Genomic DNA, 19,685 nt, shown 5'->3' with positions numbered 1-19,685 from the left:
TTGTGCACAACATCTCTTTCCTACACTTTATTTTACTCTCCGCTGTATATTGTCAAATAAGTTGAAATGGCTTCACAGCAATTTCTTAAAAAGTAGATCCTTCTAAGACTGCATGGACATCCTTTTTATGAAATATTCTATAAACCATGCCTGAAAACTGAAAAAGCAAACATCTTGTCTGTAAGTTATACTATCGTTCCAACTTCCAAAGTATTGCCAACCTCTCCAATCAGTCTTCAATTACAACAATTATGCGTAACCAAACTTATTATTAACAAAATGCAGTGCAATGTTTTATTAAACAACACAAACACATTTTAAGATTCTCCTAATTTATCCAAAACCAATAGCTATCTGGAAAAAAAGAAGTAAATGACCCTACAGCATTAATTCGAAAATAGTCAGCAGTAATATGTCCATAATTTGCAATTAAGGAGCAATAATTTGACTTTAAAAAACAACATCAGACGTCCGAGACAACATCTTCACACGCAGATTAACTTATCTTAGAAGTTTCTTAAAGCAACATGGCAGCATTTGACAGACTAAGCACAAGTGTTATTTATAACATTAATGATTAGTAAGTCAAGCATACACATCACCAGGAGCCTGAAATTGAAGCAGCTAAATGGATTTCAGCAATCGTTCATTTTACTATTTACATCTGCCTTTTCCCACTGTAACATGTCAAAATGCCTTGAAAAAGGTCTATAGGACTAAAACAATTTTTGTTTTCTGGCTGAGGTGACAGTTGCGACCGACATTACATTTTGAGTGTTTGAAGAATTCTTGGATAATCTATTAGTTTTAAATATCTACTGATGAATTTTCAGTTTTGTTTCCACAAAATTTCAGAATAAAAGTCTACAAATCCACCAGTATCCATCTGTTTTGTTTCACAATTCATCCATTAACAAACGGCCACTCTGGCTCCTAAGAAACTCCTCTCAGCAAACAACCAGCTTAACCCCCTAAACTGTCAGCACTTTGCAGACCGACTAACTTTTGCTGGCTGCCAAAAGGTTCCTAACAGCAGATATGTCTTTATTTACCCCGAGGTTGCAGCAGACTTAACTGTGGAGTGACCTGAGTGGCGGCCACAGGGTGGGAATGTTTCTGTGTACGACGAATGAGTCCAACACAACGGCTGTGATTTCCATCTGTGCTACTGCAGCCAAAAATCCTCCTCCCCCTGCTGCTGGCCCCTGGCTACACCGCTGGCAAAACCCCACTTCCTGAATACCCGTCTCCACAGCAACACTCCTAGGAAGGGGTTAAATCCTTCCCTGAATCCTTTGCGGTTCTCTGGTGTATAGTTGAGTGTATAAGTCTGTGTCTCTCTGTCCTGGTCCTGGTGTTTCTCTGTTTGTGTGTGTGTGTGTAAAGTCAGTTTCCCTGCTGCTTGCTGACAGTGAGTCAGTGCCACTGCAACTAGCGGTTTTATAAATAGAGCCCGAATGGAAGCTTCAAAGCCACACCGTGTCATTACAGCTCTGCGAAAGGAAAAAGAGATCTTTGAAGAAAAAAGAAAATACCAGCTGAAACACTGGAGAAGTGATGTGAGAGAGTGAGATCACTTCCTGCATGATGAGACCCTCACAGAGGCTTTTTTACTCACAGTCACACCAAGAAACACACACTCAGAAACAGTTACTTTGCTCGCAGCTTAATGTCAGCAATGCATTGCTTTGTTTTTGTGATTTCTTAAAATCTTAAAACATATGGTCATCAGATGTTCCTTAGTCCCGTAGGAACATTTATTAAAGGGTGATTATTTTTATTAACTGTTAACTTAATTATTACTTCTATACTATTTTAAAAAAATTGACAAATTAAAGTTCCCAGACTCCAAAGGTTACATCTTGAAATTGTTGGTATTGTCTAATAATCAGTCGAAAAAGCCAAAGACATCCAGTTTATTACCAGAGCAAACAAAGAAATATTCACTTATATGATCAGCTGGAAGTGATTTTTTTTTTTTTTTTTAATTGAAGAATAACTTTCAACAATTCAAAATGTATCCAAATCGATGCTGTTTTCCTGTCGGTAATGAAGTGGCTAATAGTTTGAGTTTTAGATTCATCTTTTTTGGTCTTTTAGTTAGACATTTGGTTTAGACTATTGGTAGTTTATAAAATGTCACAAAATACTGAAAAATGCTCAAGTCTCCTGAGTCAGCCTTTTTTACTTGACTGACCAGGGCAGTTATTTAATTTTCAGCTGGTGAATCTACTATTTTTCATTAAGCGACTAATCCTTTAAACTACACTGTGTTACAAAATCATGACAAATCGTCTTTAAACAGCTTATTTAGTTTGACCAACAGTCTAAAACTCAAAAATGTTCCATTTACAATTCGATTAAATGAAGAAAAGCAGCAAATCCTCAACATTTGAGAAGGTGGAATCCATGAATATTTGACATTTGTGTTTGATAAAAGGTGCAAACTAAATTGTTCTTGATTCATTTTCTCTCGATCAATCTATCAATTACTCAACTAATCATTTCAGAACTACTTTAAATACTGACAAGCACACATTTAGGCAAGTAAATATGTTTCACACACACACACAAACATATTCATGCCTGGATCTTGGCTCTTCCTGTGACAGTGTGCAGCAGCTGAATCAGATCATATAGGGATGCTGGATGCTTGACTGGCCTTGATTTATAACTCACAGTCAGGATTTACATGAGCACGGTCTGTTCCCACAGCTTAGCCTGAGCAGAGTGTGTGTGTTTGCATATGTGTGTGTGAGTGCATGACACAAAAGAAGAGGAAAAAGGGCAGCAGTGGCATGAAACAGAGAGGGGGAGACAGAGATGTAGAGGTAGCAGTGAGAATCTGAGCAACATATTAAGGAGAGAAAGGAGAAGACAGGAAAAGAAAAAAAGGTCAGAGAGTCAGAGAGAGAGACAACCAGACATTTGCAGAGTAACGGCTGTAACTGCCAGTGCATGTCATTCCAGAGCAGCATACGAGCCACTGGTGGGAGTTTACTCAACAGACACACATAATGCTCAATTTTGGTGAAAAACTCCATAACATAGAGCTACCTGAGTAGAAAACACATCTGATTGAGGCTACAGTGTGCATCCAGAGCTGCCCAGCCAGTGTTAGCCGACATTAGCTAGCTGTTTCCCCCAGTCTTTATGCTAAGCTAGGTTAGTCACCTCCTTGTTCTAGCTGCATATTTGCCGCACAGATATATACACAGAAATGCACCTTTTCACTTTCTTGCCAAGATTTTAATAAAAAGAACAATATCACACTCGTCCTGCGATGGACTGGCGACCTGTCCAGGGTGTACGCCGCCTTTCGCCCGATGTCAGCTGGGATTGGCTCCAGCACCCCGCGACCCTGTACGCAAGATAAGCGGTTGACGATGGATGGATGGATGGATTGATATCACACTCATGTCTGTACGCTATGGTGGAGCTAGAAGCAGGAAGTGATTAAATGCCAACTTAGAATAAAAAAAGGAAGCTGGCTAACGTAACTCCCTGCACAACCACAATTTGTTACGGTTTAAACACTCAAGACACTATATTTATATATATTTGGACAAAGCCAAGCTAAGCTGCTTCCAGTCTTTGTGCTAAGCAAAGCTAATTCCCTCCTGGCGGCCCCGCTCCATACTTATGCTGCGCTGACATCAAATTGTTCCAACTGTAATTACAAGCAGCCAAGACAATTTCTGTCAGTGACAATATCTCCCACATGGTGAAAAGAACTACAGGAAGTGTCAACAAACAGTGAACATACAGATATTTTGAATTAATCTTTTTTGAAGGGTTAGAAACCAATGTGACAGGTGTGTGTGTGTGTGTGTGTGTGCTTTCATTTCATGCTAACCAAACCTTTGTTTTATAGACATGTCTAATAATTACTGTATGAGTGTACTCCAGCAGCCTCCCACTCACACTTTTTATCCATCAGTAGTAACTGTCACGGCATCATTTACCACACTACCTAACATCACTGAATATTCAAGTATCCTTTATGCCTCAGATCAGATCTGGATTTGTTTGTTTTACAACCTTCTACACAACAGCTTTTCATCATTTTCCTGTTTTCTGGCCCTAAACAGGGGGGCACTGCCTTGGCGCTTGCTGCTTGATGACGGATGGCCCGGTCTGATATATGGTTGTAAAGCTGACAGTTACATCTAAATATTAACAGTCAACTCAGCTAATTTAAAAGGACCTATACTATACTTGTTTGTTTTTATCATGTTTCACTTGTTATTTCGGAACAAATAGGTACCAGATCAAAAGTAACTATTAACTTGGTGTATATGAGGTAATCAGCAATCTTGGAAAAAAGCTGTTTTTCCTGTTCTTCACATTCTGCCCACATAGTGTTACAGTTTTTCTCAGTCGCTTTGGTGCATTTCTCAGATCAGAATTGAAATTCTCAAAACTAACTGTTCAACCTCCACATCATCTCGTGACTTGTGCACATCATAAAAGCACTTTCTCAATGTTTTGAACAAATTGCAAATGACTTGACACACTGATGCAAATGATTATGTACAATTGTCTGCTGTTTCCTACATTATCAATTGCTTATGTCCTGCTGATCACAATGAATTATACCAGTCTCTGTTGAACAATCTTAAGTTCATTGCATTTGTCACTGCATGCAAAATGGTTTTCAAACACGTTTTCAAAAATCAAAGTTAAAATACTTTATTCATATCCTTTGCCTACAAGTATATACTGTAGCTAAACAAAATGTTGTTTCTTAAGGACCATAAACAAAGTAAGAATAGACCACAACAACATCACAATAGCAACACTCATACCAATACTCTGAGCATTAATATATATGTGTGTGTATATATATATATAACGAGTGTTGTTTTCCCCTGAGAACGGGATAATTAATTTTCTCGTGATCACGAGATAACAAACCATAGCTGAATACAGGGGCTGGCAGGTGTGTTTCTTTAGGATAATTTCAAAGCAATTACAAGTGTCACTGGTTAGCTCAGTTGGTAGAGCACAGGGCTCAGTTTGATTAGTTTGATTCCTGTTCTTGTTGACTTTCTTTTTCTTCTTTTGTGCATATTATCCTCTTCAGCAAAGTTGTTATAAAGAGATTGAGGGGAATCCAATCACACATTTCCCGACGGCTATTTCAAAGGTTCCGAAAGTCGTCAGGAAATGTGTAACGTTACATGGATTCCCCTGAATGAGAAGGAATTTCCTCTGCCTGGGAATAATGGGGAAATGAAAAGTCCATAGGTTGATGGATGTGGACCAAGAACGCACATAGTCCAGCATGTGCTTTACAGTAATGTGTATCACACTATAATTACCATTATGGTTATTTCAAAATCAGGAGAAAATGTAAAAAAAGTGCAGCCTTGTGCATTTTTAATCATTGTCATTAAAATCTTAGCCAAAATGTACATCAGAAAATAGTTACAGAGTACACTGTTATATTGACAAGATGGCTAAACATTTTGACTTGCTTGTTCATAAACAAGACACAAGGACTTGTCGTTCTGATGGCACTGACAAGTTCAATGACATAAAGATTTGCTTTTGAGAGATAGACTAAGGATTTTGAGCAAGTTATGGGCTTTTGCAGGTAACCCACTGTGTTGTGCCGTTTGTACTACCAGTTTCGAGAAATGCACTTACTGTTTTGTAAATGTTAAGGATGAATCGAGAAATGCACCAAAGCGACTGAGAAAAACTGTAATGCAGTATTACACAGACCTGTGAGAGTGGTATTGATCTTCTTGTTAAACTTTCAGCAAGAAAGCACATATCCTAAAATGTCAAACTCTAGTCTTTTAAACTGATAATACATTACTTCATGTCTTTCTCTGATCTTCCTCTAAACATTCCTGCCTGGGTCAAGTATCTTTATCTTATACACTTATAAATGACATATTTAAAGCACATGTGTTATTTTAGTTATTGAAAGTGTAGATAGTAAGTACAGTGTGAGGATGAATCAGCAACGCCTCCCCTTAAAACGCAGCCCTCAGTCATGATGAGTAACACACTGACTGACCAGACAAATTAATGGCTAGACTCACACACACACACACACACACACACACACACACACACACACACACACTCTCATACATAAGACACATGCATACAGCACACACTCATAGAAAGGCATGCATATGTAAACACACACAGAGACAAACTGTGCTGGCATGCCAACAACAATGTAGCTCATTACTCTGACTGGACAGAGAGAGAGTTAATTAAAGTGAGAGCGAAAGAAGTGGAACACTAGAGGCAGAGTGAGAGAGACAGAAATGAAGCGAAAAAGAAAGACAAGTTTGTGGGTTACACAATGGATAAGATAGGACAGAGAGATATAAGGAAAAAGAAGAGCAGAATGGAGTCATCATCTCCTGCCATCTTACACACACAGAAATCTCTCTTTCCGTTTCTTGCTGTCTCACTTGTTTTTCTTCATTCATTCATGATAACATGCTGTATGCATACCAACGAGCTGCAGGGAGAGCACACCAACTCAGGCTGTTGGCTAGACAAACAGAATGACAGACAGACAAACAGAACCACAGACAGACAAACAGAATGACAGACAGACAAACAGAACCACAGATAGACAAACAGAATGACAGACAGACAAACAGAATGACAGACAGACAAACAGAACCACAGACAGACAAACAGAACCACAGACAGACAAACAGAACAACAGACAGACAAACAGAACCACAGACAGACAAACAGAACAGCAGACAGACAAACAGAACCACAGACAGACAAACAGAATGACAGACAGACAAACAGAACCACAGACAGACAAACAAAACAACAGACAGACAGACAAACAAACAGAACCACAGATAGACAAACAGAACAACAGACAGACAAACAGAACGACAGACAGACAAACAGAACCACAGACAGACAAACAGAACCACAGACAGACAAACAGAATGACAGACAGACAAACAGAACCACAGACAGACAAACAGAACAACAGACAGACAAACAAACAGAACAACAGACAGACAAACAGAATAACAGACAGACAAACAGAACCACAGACAGACAAACAGAACAACAGACAGACAAACAAACAGAACCACAGATAGACAAACCGAATGACAGACAAACAGAACCACAGACAGACAAACAAACAGAACCACAGATAGACAAACAGAATGACAGACAGACAAACAGAACCACAGACAGACAAACAGAATGACAGACAGACAGACAAACAAACAGAACCACAGATAGACAAACAGAACAACAGACAGAAAAACAGAACCACAGACAGACAAACAGAACCACAGACAGACAAACAGAATGACAGACAGACAAACAAGCAGAACCACAGACAGACAAACAGAATGACAGACAGACAAACAAACAGAACCACAGACAGACAAACAGAACCACAGACAGACAAACAGAACAACAGACAGACAAACAAACAGAACCACAGACAGACAAACAGAACCACAGACAGAAAAACAGAACCACAGACAGACAAACAGAATGACAGACAGACAAACAGAACCACAGACAGACAAACAGAATGACAGACAGACAAACAGAACAACAGACAGACAAACAAACAGAACCACAGACAGACAAACAGAACCACAGACAGAAAAACAGAACAACAGACAGACAAACAGAATGACAGACAGACAAACAGAACCACAGACAGACACACAGAACCACAGACAGACAGACAAACAAAAAGAACCACAGACAGACAAACAGAACAACAGACAGACAAACAAGCAGACCCACAGACAGACAAACAGAATGACAGACAGACAAACAAACAGAACCGCAGACAGACAAACAGAACCACAGACAGACAAACAGACAAACCGACAGACAAACAGAACCACAGACAGACAAACAGAACAACAGACAGACAAACAGAATGACAGACAGACAAACAGAATGACAGACAGACAAACAGAACCACAGACAGACAAACAGAATGACAGACAGACAAACAGAACCACAGACAGACACACAGAACCACAGACAGACAGACAAACAAAAAGAACCACAGACAGACAGACAGAATGACAGACAGACAAACAGAATGACAGACAGACAAACAAACAGAACCACAGACAGACAAACAGAATGACAGACAGACAAACAGAATGACAGACAGACAAACAGAACCACAGACAGACAAGCAGAACAACAGACAGACAAACAGAACCACAGACAGACAAACAGAATGACAGACAGACAAACAGAACCACAGACAGACAAACAGAACCACAGACAGACAAACAGAACAACAGACAAACAGAACCACAGACAGAAAAACAAAACCACAGATAGAAAGACATAAAAATAGTGCTGAAATGTTCAGTGTATTAGTCCAGTGGTTCCCAAACAAATCTGATGGGTAAAAAGATTATTAAAGGAAAAAGAAATATTTATGTTACAAAAAACTATATCAGTTGTTTAAACTTTTCTCTTTTTTTGTGGAATCTAGATATTTTAAATTCTCCAAATGAAAAAAAGGCTGCGATTTATGTTGTATTTTATTGTAAATGTAGTATATTTTGGTAGTAGACTGTTTTTTGGCAGTAGCGTGAGCAAAAAAGAATGAAACAGAATTCAAAGATCATGATGCCATCTCAAAAGAAACTTATGATTAAATTAAATTACAACCATAACTAGTGTTCCATAACTAGTGTTCTTCCTTATCCCCAGCATTAGAGACATATTATTAATGCTTTCCACACTACAACATACAAGAGTAGTGGGGTGTCTATGGACGGTACATAGGAAACATGAGTGGAAAAGACCAACCTAATTATAGAATTTCTCCTGAATAAACTAGGAAAAAAATTATGAATAGGTTGTTTCTTGTATGTCAGATCTGACTGAAGAAAAGTAGCAGGCTATAGCTGAAGGTCCAACATAAGGCTGGAGGGAGATGTGCAGCTTGACCATCTGGTACAAAGCGGCAGGAGGGGAGCCCTGAATCCTGATTCTCTCTTTCTCTGTCTGACTACACCTTGCATAATATCACTGAGATTTTCCAGACAGACAGACAGCCTGCAGTGAGGGAGTCCATTGGGACTCACACAGCAGGTGGAGGTAGAGGTGTGATGATGGAGGGTCTCTAGATGTAATTGGCTGTATGAGGATTGCACAGATCAATAAATGCAGCCTCACATAAAATTGAGCCATGTCTGCAGCTGGTGTTTCATGTCACCAGTTTTGCACTCATGCTTTTCTCTCTCTCTCTCTCGCTGTCTTTTTGTGAAGGGGGAATGTGTTTGCATGAATGGACATCAGACATGGAGACCAAACGCGCAGACTGGAAGCACTGGGCTCTTTGTCCAACACACACACACACACACACACACACACACACACCGCCTCTGCTTGGATGGATAACACCAACTAATTACATTTATCCATTTGTGACTGCTGACGGGATTCTGCCTCCACACTGCCGCTGCTGAGTCTCTCATTAGTGGGTAAAACCTCGGCAGCCACACAACCCTCTCTGATTGAGTGTCCACTGGTTATTTTCAGCCCAGCCCTCCAGAAACACAAATCACGAGCAGCGTGCTCAGAAACCGGACCGTTTCAGGCGATAAGATTATTTTACTAAAACCACAGAGTGCATCTCTTTTTAATCATAGCGGAGCCTGTAATCAACACGTTATTGATAATTAAGGTCTATGTGAGGAGCATCAAGACAACACCTTATCAAGCCCAAGTCATTTTAATATGCACGGTTAAAATAGGGTTACAACACTAATTTGTGTGTCTCGTGAGTTTATATGACCACAATAATCCGTTTCGAGCAGGCAGTTTTAATTGGTAGCCGTATTAATTAACAATCAATATCATCACCCGACTCGACTGGTCTTGAAAATACGTGATTATGCTAATGTGAACATGCACGGGTTAGTACAGAGTTGAAATCACCAGCAGGCTGCACGAGCTCCGGAGCGGCTTACCTTCACCGGGCAGCAGCGGTCCTGCAATCCGAGCACAGAGCGAGGGAGGCCGGGGATGCTGCCGCCGCTGCTCCCTCTCCTCCGGATGGATGGCTAAAAGGTTGGATGTTTCCGCACCACTGATCGGGTTTCAGTTACCACGCTTCCTCCAAAACCGAACCGACACCACAGCCGGGGGGGATGAAGCTGGGCAGAGTAGCAGCGTAATCCTGAATGGTAATGGCTGTCCGATTCCTCCTCCTTTCCCACTCTGCCTCTCTCTCTTCTCTTCTCCACAACCCCCCACCAGCCCTCCTCCCCTGGTCCGCTTTCTCACACACACACACACACACACACACACACACACACTCTCTTTCTCTCGCTTTCTCTTCAATAGGCTGTTTCCACGGTTCCGACACCTAACCCATGTCTATTGGGTGTGTTAAGTGTCGCGGAAATTGAAATTTGGGTTGTACTCCTGCGTCATCCGTGGCACAGCAGCACCGCCAAACCCAGGCCGAGACGCACACACGCACACGCACTTTCTCTCAATTTGGGGAGGACAGCGGAAAAAAAGGGCGTTCACACTGGCATATTTGCAGCGGCCACTCATTCATACAGTATATAGCCTATTTCAGGATTAGAAGCAGCGCTGGATCTGACCGCTGGAACTTTTACATCACATGAGATGGGCTAGTATTAATCTGGGCTTCTTTAATCCCTCCAAACACACAGACTCACACACACATACTCACACACTCTCCAAACAGCTGGAAGAGGGGGAGTATAGCTCAAAAAGCAATTGATTACATCTGGAGAGATGGAGACGAGTGTTTCGTGTTTGTGCTGCCGCTCCCAATCAGCAGGGAGAAGGTCTTCACTGTTTTGGCTCACTAGGGGTCATAGTCAGAGAGTTTCAGACCACCATGGTCCCCAGGCTTTAGGGTTTGCATGTTAATACCTTTGTAATTTAAGTGAAAAATGCACACTATCCCTGCAATCTTTTACAATTACAAACATTGATATTATATTCTGCACTTTGTTTAAACCGGATATATTGATTTGGGGGCCCCAAAAGCAGGACTGAGGAACCCTGGAGATCAGCCTCCACCTATTCCGTCTCCAGAACTACAATAACACTAGTTTTATATTAAAAAAGTCGGAGAATGAATTTGTGCAATATATAAGAGGTCACTTCATGAACCCACAGAAAATGATCACCCCACTCAGCTCTACTGTGTCTTTCACTTTTGTTTTGGCATCTTTACTCTTTTGGTTCAGTCTCAACTTTCTCATGGTGTCGTTTTCAGCAGTACCCAGCTGTTTATGGAAAAGAAAAGAAAAAAACACACTTCTTCTCAGGACCAAACAGCAGCCAAACAAAGTTAGCGACCAGCTGGTGAACACAGTGGAGTATTTAGCTGGAGACCAAAACCAGAGCTAAAAGGAAAATTAATATTGATTAATTAGATGACTTAGATTCATGAGCTGGCCAGAAACACTGCTCCAAAGACATGCTAATGTTGCTCTGTGTCTGCTGGTTGTTTCAATAAGCAAATGTTTGCCATACAGAGGCCAACCAAAAATTCACACTCATTCAACACTCATGTTCTTCAGCATACATTTCCTCTATCTGTTTATTACAATTTTGACCAAATAAATACCCAAATCAAAACAACCACCAAACATGATTTCTTAGCAAAAATGAATTCCAACTTTAGCAGTGTCATATGTATTTTTCTGTTTTTTGTTGTATAGGGAGGCACAATATTTCTTTTTATGAAGGGAAATATATATTTATGTATATAGTTACATGTTGACAAGTATAATTTTTCTTTTAAAAATACTATCGATTTCTTTAAAGTATATAATTTTTCACTAAATCAGAGCTATTCACTTTTCCACAACAAGAATATTGTTTATGCTTTTAAAGTAATTTGGGTTTTACTTGTCTGCATCTTTGAGGTCTATATTCTTTATTCTACCTCATCTCTACGAAAGAAAGTGAGCTTCATGTCAAATGACATTAGTCTGAAGTCTGGCTTGCAGAATACCACACCAGAGCCTGACTGTGCAGGACAGACATTTTCAGTTGTCCACTTAAAGTGGTTATTGAATGATGGTTTTATTAGTTGATGGTCTGTCTTATGTTAGACTGTCTGGCACTGGGTATCACTGGGATTGCTGTGTGTTTGTTGGTGGCTGAGCTCTGTTGCGAGATAATCCAGACTCTCTCATCCTCCCTCCATCGTGGCCGATCAGAGAAGAGTGCTGGATTATCTTTGCTGCTGGCGCCTTAATCAAACAGCAGCTAATGGACTGACCGGCCACATGAACTGAAGGCTACTGTGATGATAAACACTGGGTAAAGTTCACTGCTATCATTGCTCATTCTTTCGTTCAGTATTGAACAAAGCTGGATTGATTATCCTTCAGTAAAAACACAATCTACTGGTCAGTGAAGGTGCCTTTGGCTTTGAAGGAAGACACAATTTAATTTATAGTGATTTATAAGTGAAACCTTGTGATAATGTGAGTCATGGATGTCGTCACTGTTCAGTGTTGTACAATGCAGCTGTAATTATCTGGAATTTTCAATTTAATGAGACCAAATTGGATTTCAAGAGGACAATTAAACCTGAAGGCCTTCAGACTCAGTTTTACCGCCTGAGTCATTCATCATGGAAAAACTTATTCATTCACACATGGGCATAAAAAGACAAAGTCAAGAACCTCAACAGAGTTTAATGGATCACATTTTAAGATGTGACATTAAACTGGGTTTACAGTTTAGACTGTGGATATACCTCCAAGCTGCCAAAGGCCAGTTCAACACCAGAGTCAAACATCTTTCAGTTTGGCCTCATTTAGATAATATTTTCACCTGAAATGAAAATTCAGTTTCAGTACTTGTTCATAAATCTGGAGGGTCAAATGGTTTCTGTAATAGTAAAACATTTCTTTGTATTGTCTGTTAAAGGTTATAGTTACCCAAGGAAGATTAAAATCAAGGGAAACTAGACTTAGAAGATACTAGTATTTAACTGTTCAGATTGTATTTCCTTTAATCTCACGTGGTTTTGTGCCAGTTATGTAATTCTATTGAACAAAACTCATTTAGTTATTTAGATTTTAAGTCTAAAAATATGTGCATCAGCCTCAAGTAACATGTGTAATACATGTGTGAATGTAGAACATGAACACCTCTTCTAAATTTTAGAGGGCATTACCCTTGTGTCCTCAGTGGTAGCTACAGGCCTCCTCATTACTCTCAGGCTTAACTCTGCACATACAAATGAACCTGGGAACTTCAACCTGAGGACTTCGAACATTTTTCCGTGCTCTTGGCTCCATCTTGTGGCGGTTCACACAGCCTCCTAATCCCATCAGTCATAGAGAGTTAAATGCTGGTAATTGAATCAACAGAGTCAAACAGCATCCATTCATATCAGTGGTCCAGCCGTCCTTCTGGAACGATTACTCACTAATACATTTAATGGTTTACCAAAATTAGGTCTGTGGGTTAAGAAAATGGACTTCATAAACTAAGATTTACAGCAGAGGCACAGCTGAACACAATTCAATAGCTAGAAGGACATTAGATTGTTCACCAGTAGTCATTTAACCAGCTGTGGTGAAGCTATTCAGTAAAATCTGTTGTATTGCAGCATGTTATCACTCAGAGGCTGACTGCTTTCAATCATTAGCTTCATTTTTATTTTATGTAAACATAGAGCATTTGGGGCAGTTTTGATTTGCTTCACTAATCAGGCATGTCATTACCAGTAAAAGTAGCAATACAGTGCTGTAAAAATACTCCATTGTATGTACAAGTTCAATGTTGAAAATGTTACGTTAAATAAATGTTAGTATTATAACAAAATTTATTTAAAGTATTAAAAATTTGAAGTAGTTAGTGCAGGAAAATGGCACCTGTGACTGATATACTAGTATATATACACTGAACAAAATTATCAACGCAACACCATACACACCTGTGCAATATCCATGCTGTCTGATCAGCATCTTGATATGCCACACCTGTGAGGTGGATGGATTATCTTGGCAAAGGAGAAGTGCTCACTAACACAGATTTGTGAACAATTTGAGGGAAATAGGCTTTTTGTGTACACAGAGAAAGTCTTAGATCTTTGAGTTCAGCACATGATGAATGGGGGCAAAAACAAAAGTGTTTATAATTTTGTTCAGTGTATTTATTAAAATTGCAAATGCATTCCTGGGTAAGCAGCATTTTAATGTGGTAGCTAACTTTAAGTGCTTAATATACTGTTGGGTAGTTCAATCTATAACAATTATAATTTATATGCTCATGTTTTTAATGTAAAGTCTATATTTGTAAAGTATTGTATTAAGTATTGCTCTCAAAGTGTACAAAGTACTGAAATGTAGTGGAATAGAAGTGAAGTGTAAAGTACCATAAAATGGAAATATTCAAGCAAAGTACCAGTAACTACAAAGAAAGTACCTCACATTTGTAATTCTGTACAGTAGATGAGTACACTTAAAATCTGACTTAAATTATACTATATATAATTAAGACAACACCGTCACTTCATCGCAAGTAATATTTGTTTTAACTCTTAAGAAAAGTATTTTGAAGTACTGAGATTTGTACACTTAGTATAAGACTATGAATAGACAATGAATTAAAAATTGTACACTAAAAAGAGAGAAAACTGAGAAGGGGAAAAAAACAGAAGAAGAGTACAGTGGATGATAACATTTATTTGCAAACTTGTACAGGCGAACTGGAAATGGTGATATCTGATTTACTATAAACAAGAACAGAACTGCGGACAGTTGTGTGTTCCCTCATGGCAGCTGGTCTGCCTTGCCTGAGTGGCAGGGTGGTGGCGTGTACGTCCCCTCCTTCACCATCTTGTCACGCTGCTGACGGATCGCATAAAGCCTCTCGTGCTGCAGGGAGTAAGAGAAGAAGAGGTTAGTACTGAGGCGGACAAGGATGGAGAGAAAGAGGGACAAAATTAAGTAAAGAAAATGTTCTACATCCTCCACCTTTTGTTTCACTTTGCCTAAAAATGAGGATGATTAAGTCAAAGACAAAAGTGATTTCAACATCGTCTTTGACTCGTGTGTCATTTGAGAAACTGAGGAACTAGAAGAAGAACTGCTTCCTACCCCTGGTCTCTGCTGTAAAGTAACACACAGAACTCTGTCCAAATCATCAAAATGGAAAATCCAGCTGAGATGCAGGCAGTCAAATATAGTCTTGTGTATTGCAATCAGCTAGTTAACGACTAACATTTCACCCTTAATAAATTACTTTCACGTCAGACTCAAACATCGTGCTAGTTGACATTCATCTTTAATCAGCACTTGGCTAATGAGCAAATCAAGGCGTCTGCATCCAGGCAAGGAAGTTAGTGCTGCTGCAGCACATTCGCAGTGAGCAGGCAGCACGTCTGTCAGTCTCTCCTCTGCTGACACACACAGCCATTAAGACTGACCTCAGTTTAACTCTGGCATTATATAAAGCATTAGATTTGTCTTTCTGAGCACCCTTATGTTTGTTTTGTTTTTTGTTCCTTTATTCCTTTTATTCTCTTCCTCCCTACAATCCATCACACCAAACTCTATATAAGAATCAGGCAGTTGAAAGTTGCTTAGGTAAAAAGAAATGCCGACATGTATAGCATTAAAGCCAAATAAGGCCTCTAACTCAGTGGGAGGCAATTGCATCTAATACTGTCTGAGAGTTCATGAGAAACTTATAAGCAGCATATTCAGTTTTATTTTAAATCCTTTTAAAGCTAAGCAAACAGGATTAGATGGCGTAAGCAGCACGGTTACTTTATCAGCAGACCCAAATGACGCAAACAAACTCTTGAGTGATGCCCTACAGGCTATGATACAGGGCCTACAAAGTGTATTCACCCCCCTGGGCTTTCTCATGTTTTAGTGTTTTACAGCATAGTGGACATAATTAGGATTTTCTGACACTGCTAAATAGAAAGTTTCACTTTGACAGTGACAAAAGAAGTGCAATTACATCCACTGTGATGTTTTAACACAATAAAATGTGAAAAAAGTGTCTATTAATAGCAATTTTTCTTTTTATTCTGACATCATGATAATAAAAAAGTGGGCCAATGCGAGACAGACAGATCCATTTAACAAAAAGTCACATTATTAAAAAGCAAGTGCCAAAAGTCACAAGTGTCTCTAACCTTCGGGCTGCTGCCGTCCCTGTTTTGTTCACAGCATGTGCCTTTATTGCCTGCTGGTATACTGATTCTTTTTTTAACTACTATAGTGGAAAATATTGAGTTAGCTCAGTTATAGCATCCAAAAAGGACACAGTGCCTAACAAACACTATCATAGCTCTGCAATATATGAACCCTGGTTTTGTAAGTCAGTCAACTCTACAATTAAAAAATACTTCAAAATGCTGCTGGCTGCATACAGAAGTCAATAAGTGGTCACACCCAGAGACTTACTGTCTTCTGCCTGTGCATGCACTCATAGAAGTCCTCAAACTCCAGCTGGCACTCCTTCTTGCGCGGGTCTGCCCGATCCCGTGGGAACATTCAACCCACTCCTTCTCAAAGGCGTGGCAGCGCGCTGGCCTCTTGTTGGGCTGCTCTCCGCTCTGCAGCAGCAGCCAGCGGTCCAGGTTGATGCCAAGACGCGTCTGCAGGTCCACAAGCGGCATGATGCTAATGAAGGAGGAGCAAGGAGGGATGGAGAAGAAAGGGTGATGAAGGACGTAGTGGAGAGGACAGAGAGAACACACCTTGAAAAACTGACATTAGAGAAGTAAAAGGGTGGGAACAACTGAGAAAAACACTGCATATTGTCCAGCACTGCATGGTTATTACATATACCACTGATACAGCAGTGGTCAGTGTAGATAGCAGAGCACATTATTTAGATTTACAGTATCGTAAAAGAAGGCACTTGTTGCAGTTCAAAGGAAAGTTTCAAGGACATGTTAATCTTTCAGCATTAAAATGAGAATCACAATCCTCAAAGTACAATTTCAAATTTGCTTGATTTCAAAACAAAATGCCATTTGACAACAAGGTCTGACTGAATCCCTGTGGGCATTAAATAAGCCACATTAATGGTTACTACCAAAAGCTACAGTTTAAGACCCCTGCTTTAAAACTGCTAATGTTTGTTACAGATCCAGAATGATTGATTTTGAACCAGGGACTGATGAAGGTGCGGCAGCTGCAGCGTTTCCCAACTGGGTTGGGGTTAAAAATTGTTAAGCCTGTTTAGAAAGAAAACACCTTTGTATTTTCTGCACATACAACATGATGTTATGTTAATTAGAACAATTAACCCCCATAATATTCTAGTTAACTGCTGATACAAACACAAACGAGAAATTATGCACAACAGTGCAGAATAAAGGGCATGAATCTTGCTTTCATAGGTGCCCTGGCATTTCAGTCTGCTGTATCCCAGACTTAGAAGTGACAATTAAATTATTGTTGGAATTTCAGTACTTTACATATGAAATAATTTAAATACATTCATTCATCTCGCAGCATGTTAAAGCTGCATCACGCAGTCTCTTAAAGGCTGCTTTTATGTGGATCAAACAGACGTGCAAATAAACATCACTTTATGTACGTGGTAAAAGCAAAGGTATGTCTTTGTGATACTTTAACGTTTCTTTTAACGGAATAATCACAATTGTGGCCAAATAAGTGTTTGCAGTTTATAGCGTAACCAGGCATGACATTTACTATAAGCAATAATAAAAGCCTGTTGTTGCAGATGGATTATGTGTTTGGTAGGTGTATCTAATATCCTTGTTTATATGTGGAAAACAGACTATTGCCTATAATTATCATGACTTTGTTATATACAAAACAAAGACATGATCTCTCTCATGATTATCCTTAAGACTCTACATTATTTTACTTGCAGTGTACAAACCAATCCAGTCCTTTTTACCGGTTGAAATATCTTTAAATGGCCAAAACAACTCATGTAATGTATTATTCCACTTGCCAGAAAGTGATTGCAGCCTCTACTTCTTGACTGAAAAGGTAGTTTCTGCCTCAAAATGACTTGATTTCATTCAGAAGACTTATATTTGACAGTTTACAAAATCGAAATTTCCCCACTTTTTTATAATTCATATATAATGATATTGTATTTTTTTAATGACATACTGCCCACCAAACCAAGTTTTCATTTCAGAAATCTGCTCATCTTACCCATACAGTAAAATTATTTAGGTCCAAACTAAATGTTATTTGCACGAATGTCATATTTAATAATCTTGCTATAATAAAACTCCTTTCTCCGTTATTACTTTTGACTAACCTTAACTTTAGCTCGCTGGCTAACTACAACAGCTAACGCTAGCCAGCCAACCTCCTCTGTAAAAAAAAAAAACAACATGTGAAAGCTCTGTGTTTTTATTTAAGTCAAAATATGTCCAGATTAACGAAAGACCCTCGTCTAAAGTGTCCCCGGGTCAGATCTTTGTTTTTATTCAGAGTTTCAGACCCGAGTCTCCTTCAATGACAGCCTGCTAATGCTAACAGCAGGCCGCTCTCACCTCACTCTGTTTACAAACCGCTGCTATTTACAAACACACTATAAATTATACACGGTATCAAATTAAGTACCGCGCTGCTGAGACGACGACATTATACTGAAAATGTCTGTATTTACCGTGTTTTGCAGGATTCACTTCACTAACCTTCCCCCGACTTCACCCGTTTCGCTTTACGGCTGACCAAAACAGAACCGTAAAACCACAGACTGTGTCGTGAAGGGACGCGACAGTCGTGTGTATCTTATTTGTCGAATTCATTGGCTTAACAGTGAAACAGCGCCGCCTACTGAACTGGAGTATAACGAGCTGCTCAGCAACAGTGCAAAACAGTAAGTTACCTTTTATGTAAATCTAACAACAATTACACATTCAGATGTTTTAGGATGTTGTGCGTTTGATCAGAGGTGCATTGTTTGAACTTAAAGTAAACGTATAAGTATCAGGAAGATGTGAAGTATTAAAAGTATAGTACTCAATGCAGAAAATAATATTGTTATATTTTGTATCATTAGATTATCATCACTCATTACTCATTAAGAAGGATTCTACTGTTGTAGTTGTTGAGGTGGAGCTCATTTTTAACAATTTTGTATTAGACTAAAACTAATAATTATTTTCTACAATAATCAATTGATTGTTTGTAAAAATTAAGAAAATATTGAGAAATACCGTTACAAATTTTCATAACCCAAAGTGACTACATTTACAATGCCATATAAACTGTTGAGTATTTTAATTTATAATAAAATATATTTTAAAACTTTCATGTTTGTGTGCAAAATCTTAATTTAAAGTTATCAAACAATCATGGCGAGAGAAAAAAGATTTCCCTCTGAAATGTAATGGAGTAGAAATACCTCAATCCTTGGCATTTGTGGGTTTTTTAGCACATTTAAAATTCTCATGGCTTCTACACTTTCAGCAAAATTGCTTAGGAAAGATTGCAATATGCAATCATACACAGTACAAAAACAAAACGACTTGACTATTTGTGCAACATCAGGTGTTTATTTAATTTTCCCCAAAGGTCCACAAGTTGTCTTTCACAGTCTGCTGTACAACCCCACAAGGGCAGGCTGAACAGAGACAGGAAAACACAAACATAATATATACAACACTTAAATATTGCTATCTATATACTCTAAAACCTTTTCAAATAAGGACAGGA

The 19,685-nt window shown here is 39.1% G+C and overlaps 1 protein-coding gene across 1 annotated transcript; it reads right to left on the bottom strand.

The window, feature by feature from the left end:
- Window positions 1–14,679: 14,679 nt before the first annotated feature.
- LOC119881884 (NADH dehydrogenase [ubiquinone] iron-sulfur protein 5-like) lies at window positions 14,680–18,749 on the bottom strand. The gene is given in 4 exon segments (XM_038691969.1): window positions 14,680–14,891; window positions 16,434–16,492; window positions 16,495–16,652; window positions 18,634–18,749. Coding segments are annotated over 3 exon segments (318 nt in total). The 5' UTR covers window positions 16,649–16,652; window positions 18,634–18,749; the 3' UTR covers window positions 14,680–14,786.
- Window positions 18,750–19,685: the final 936 nt, after the last annotated feature.

This window comes from Micropterus salmoides, unplaced genomic scaffold (assembly GCF_014851395.1).
Source record: "Micropterus salmoides isolate LMB-PRFRI ecotype aquatic unplaced genomic scaffold, ASM1485139v1 Ms_hic_scaffold_2777, whole genome shotgun sequence".
Taxonomy (NCBI): Eukaryota; Metazoa; Chordata; class Actinopteri; order Centrarchiformes; family Centrarchidae; genus Micropterus; species Micropterus salmoides.
This window is presented reverse-complemented; position numbering and strand designations above follow the sequence as displayed.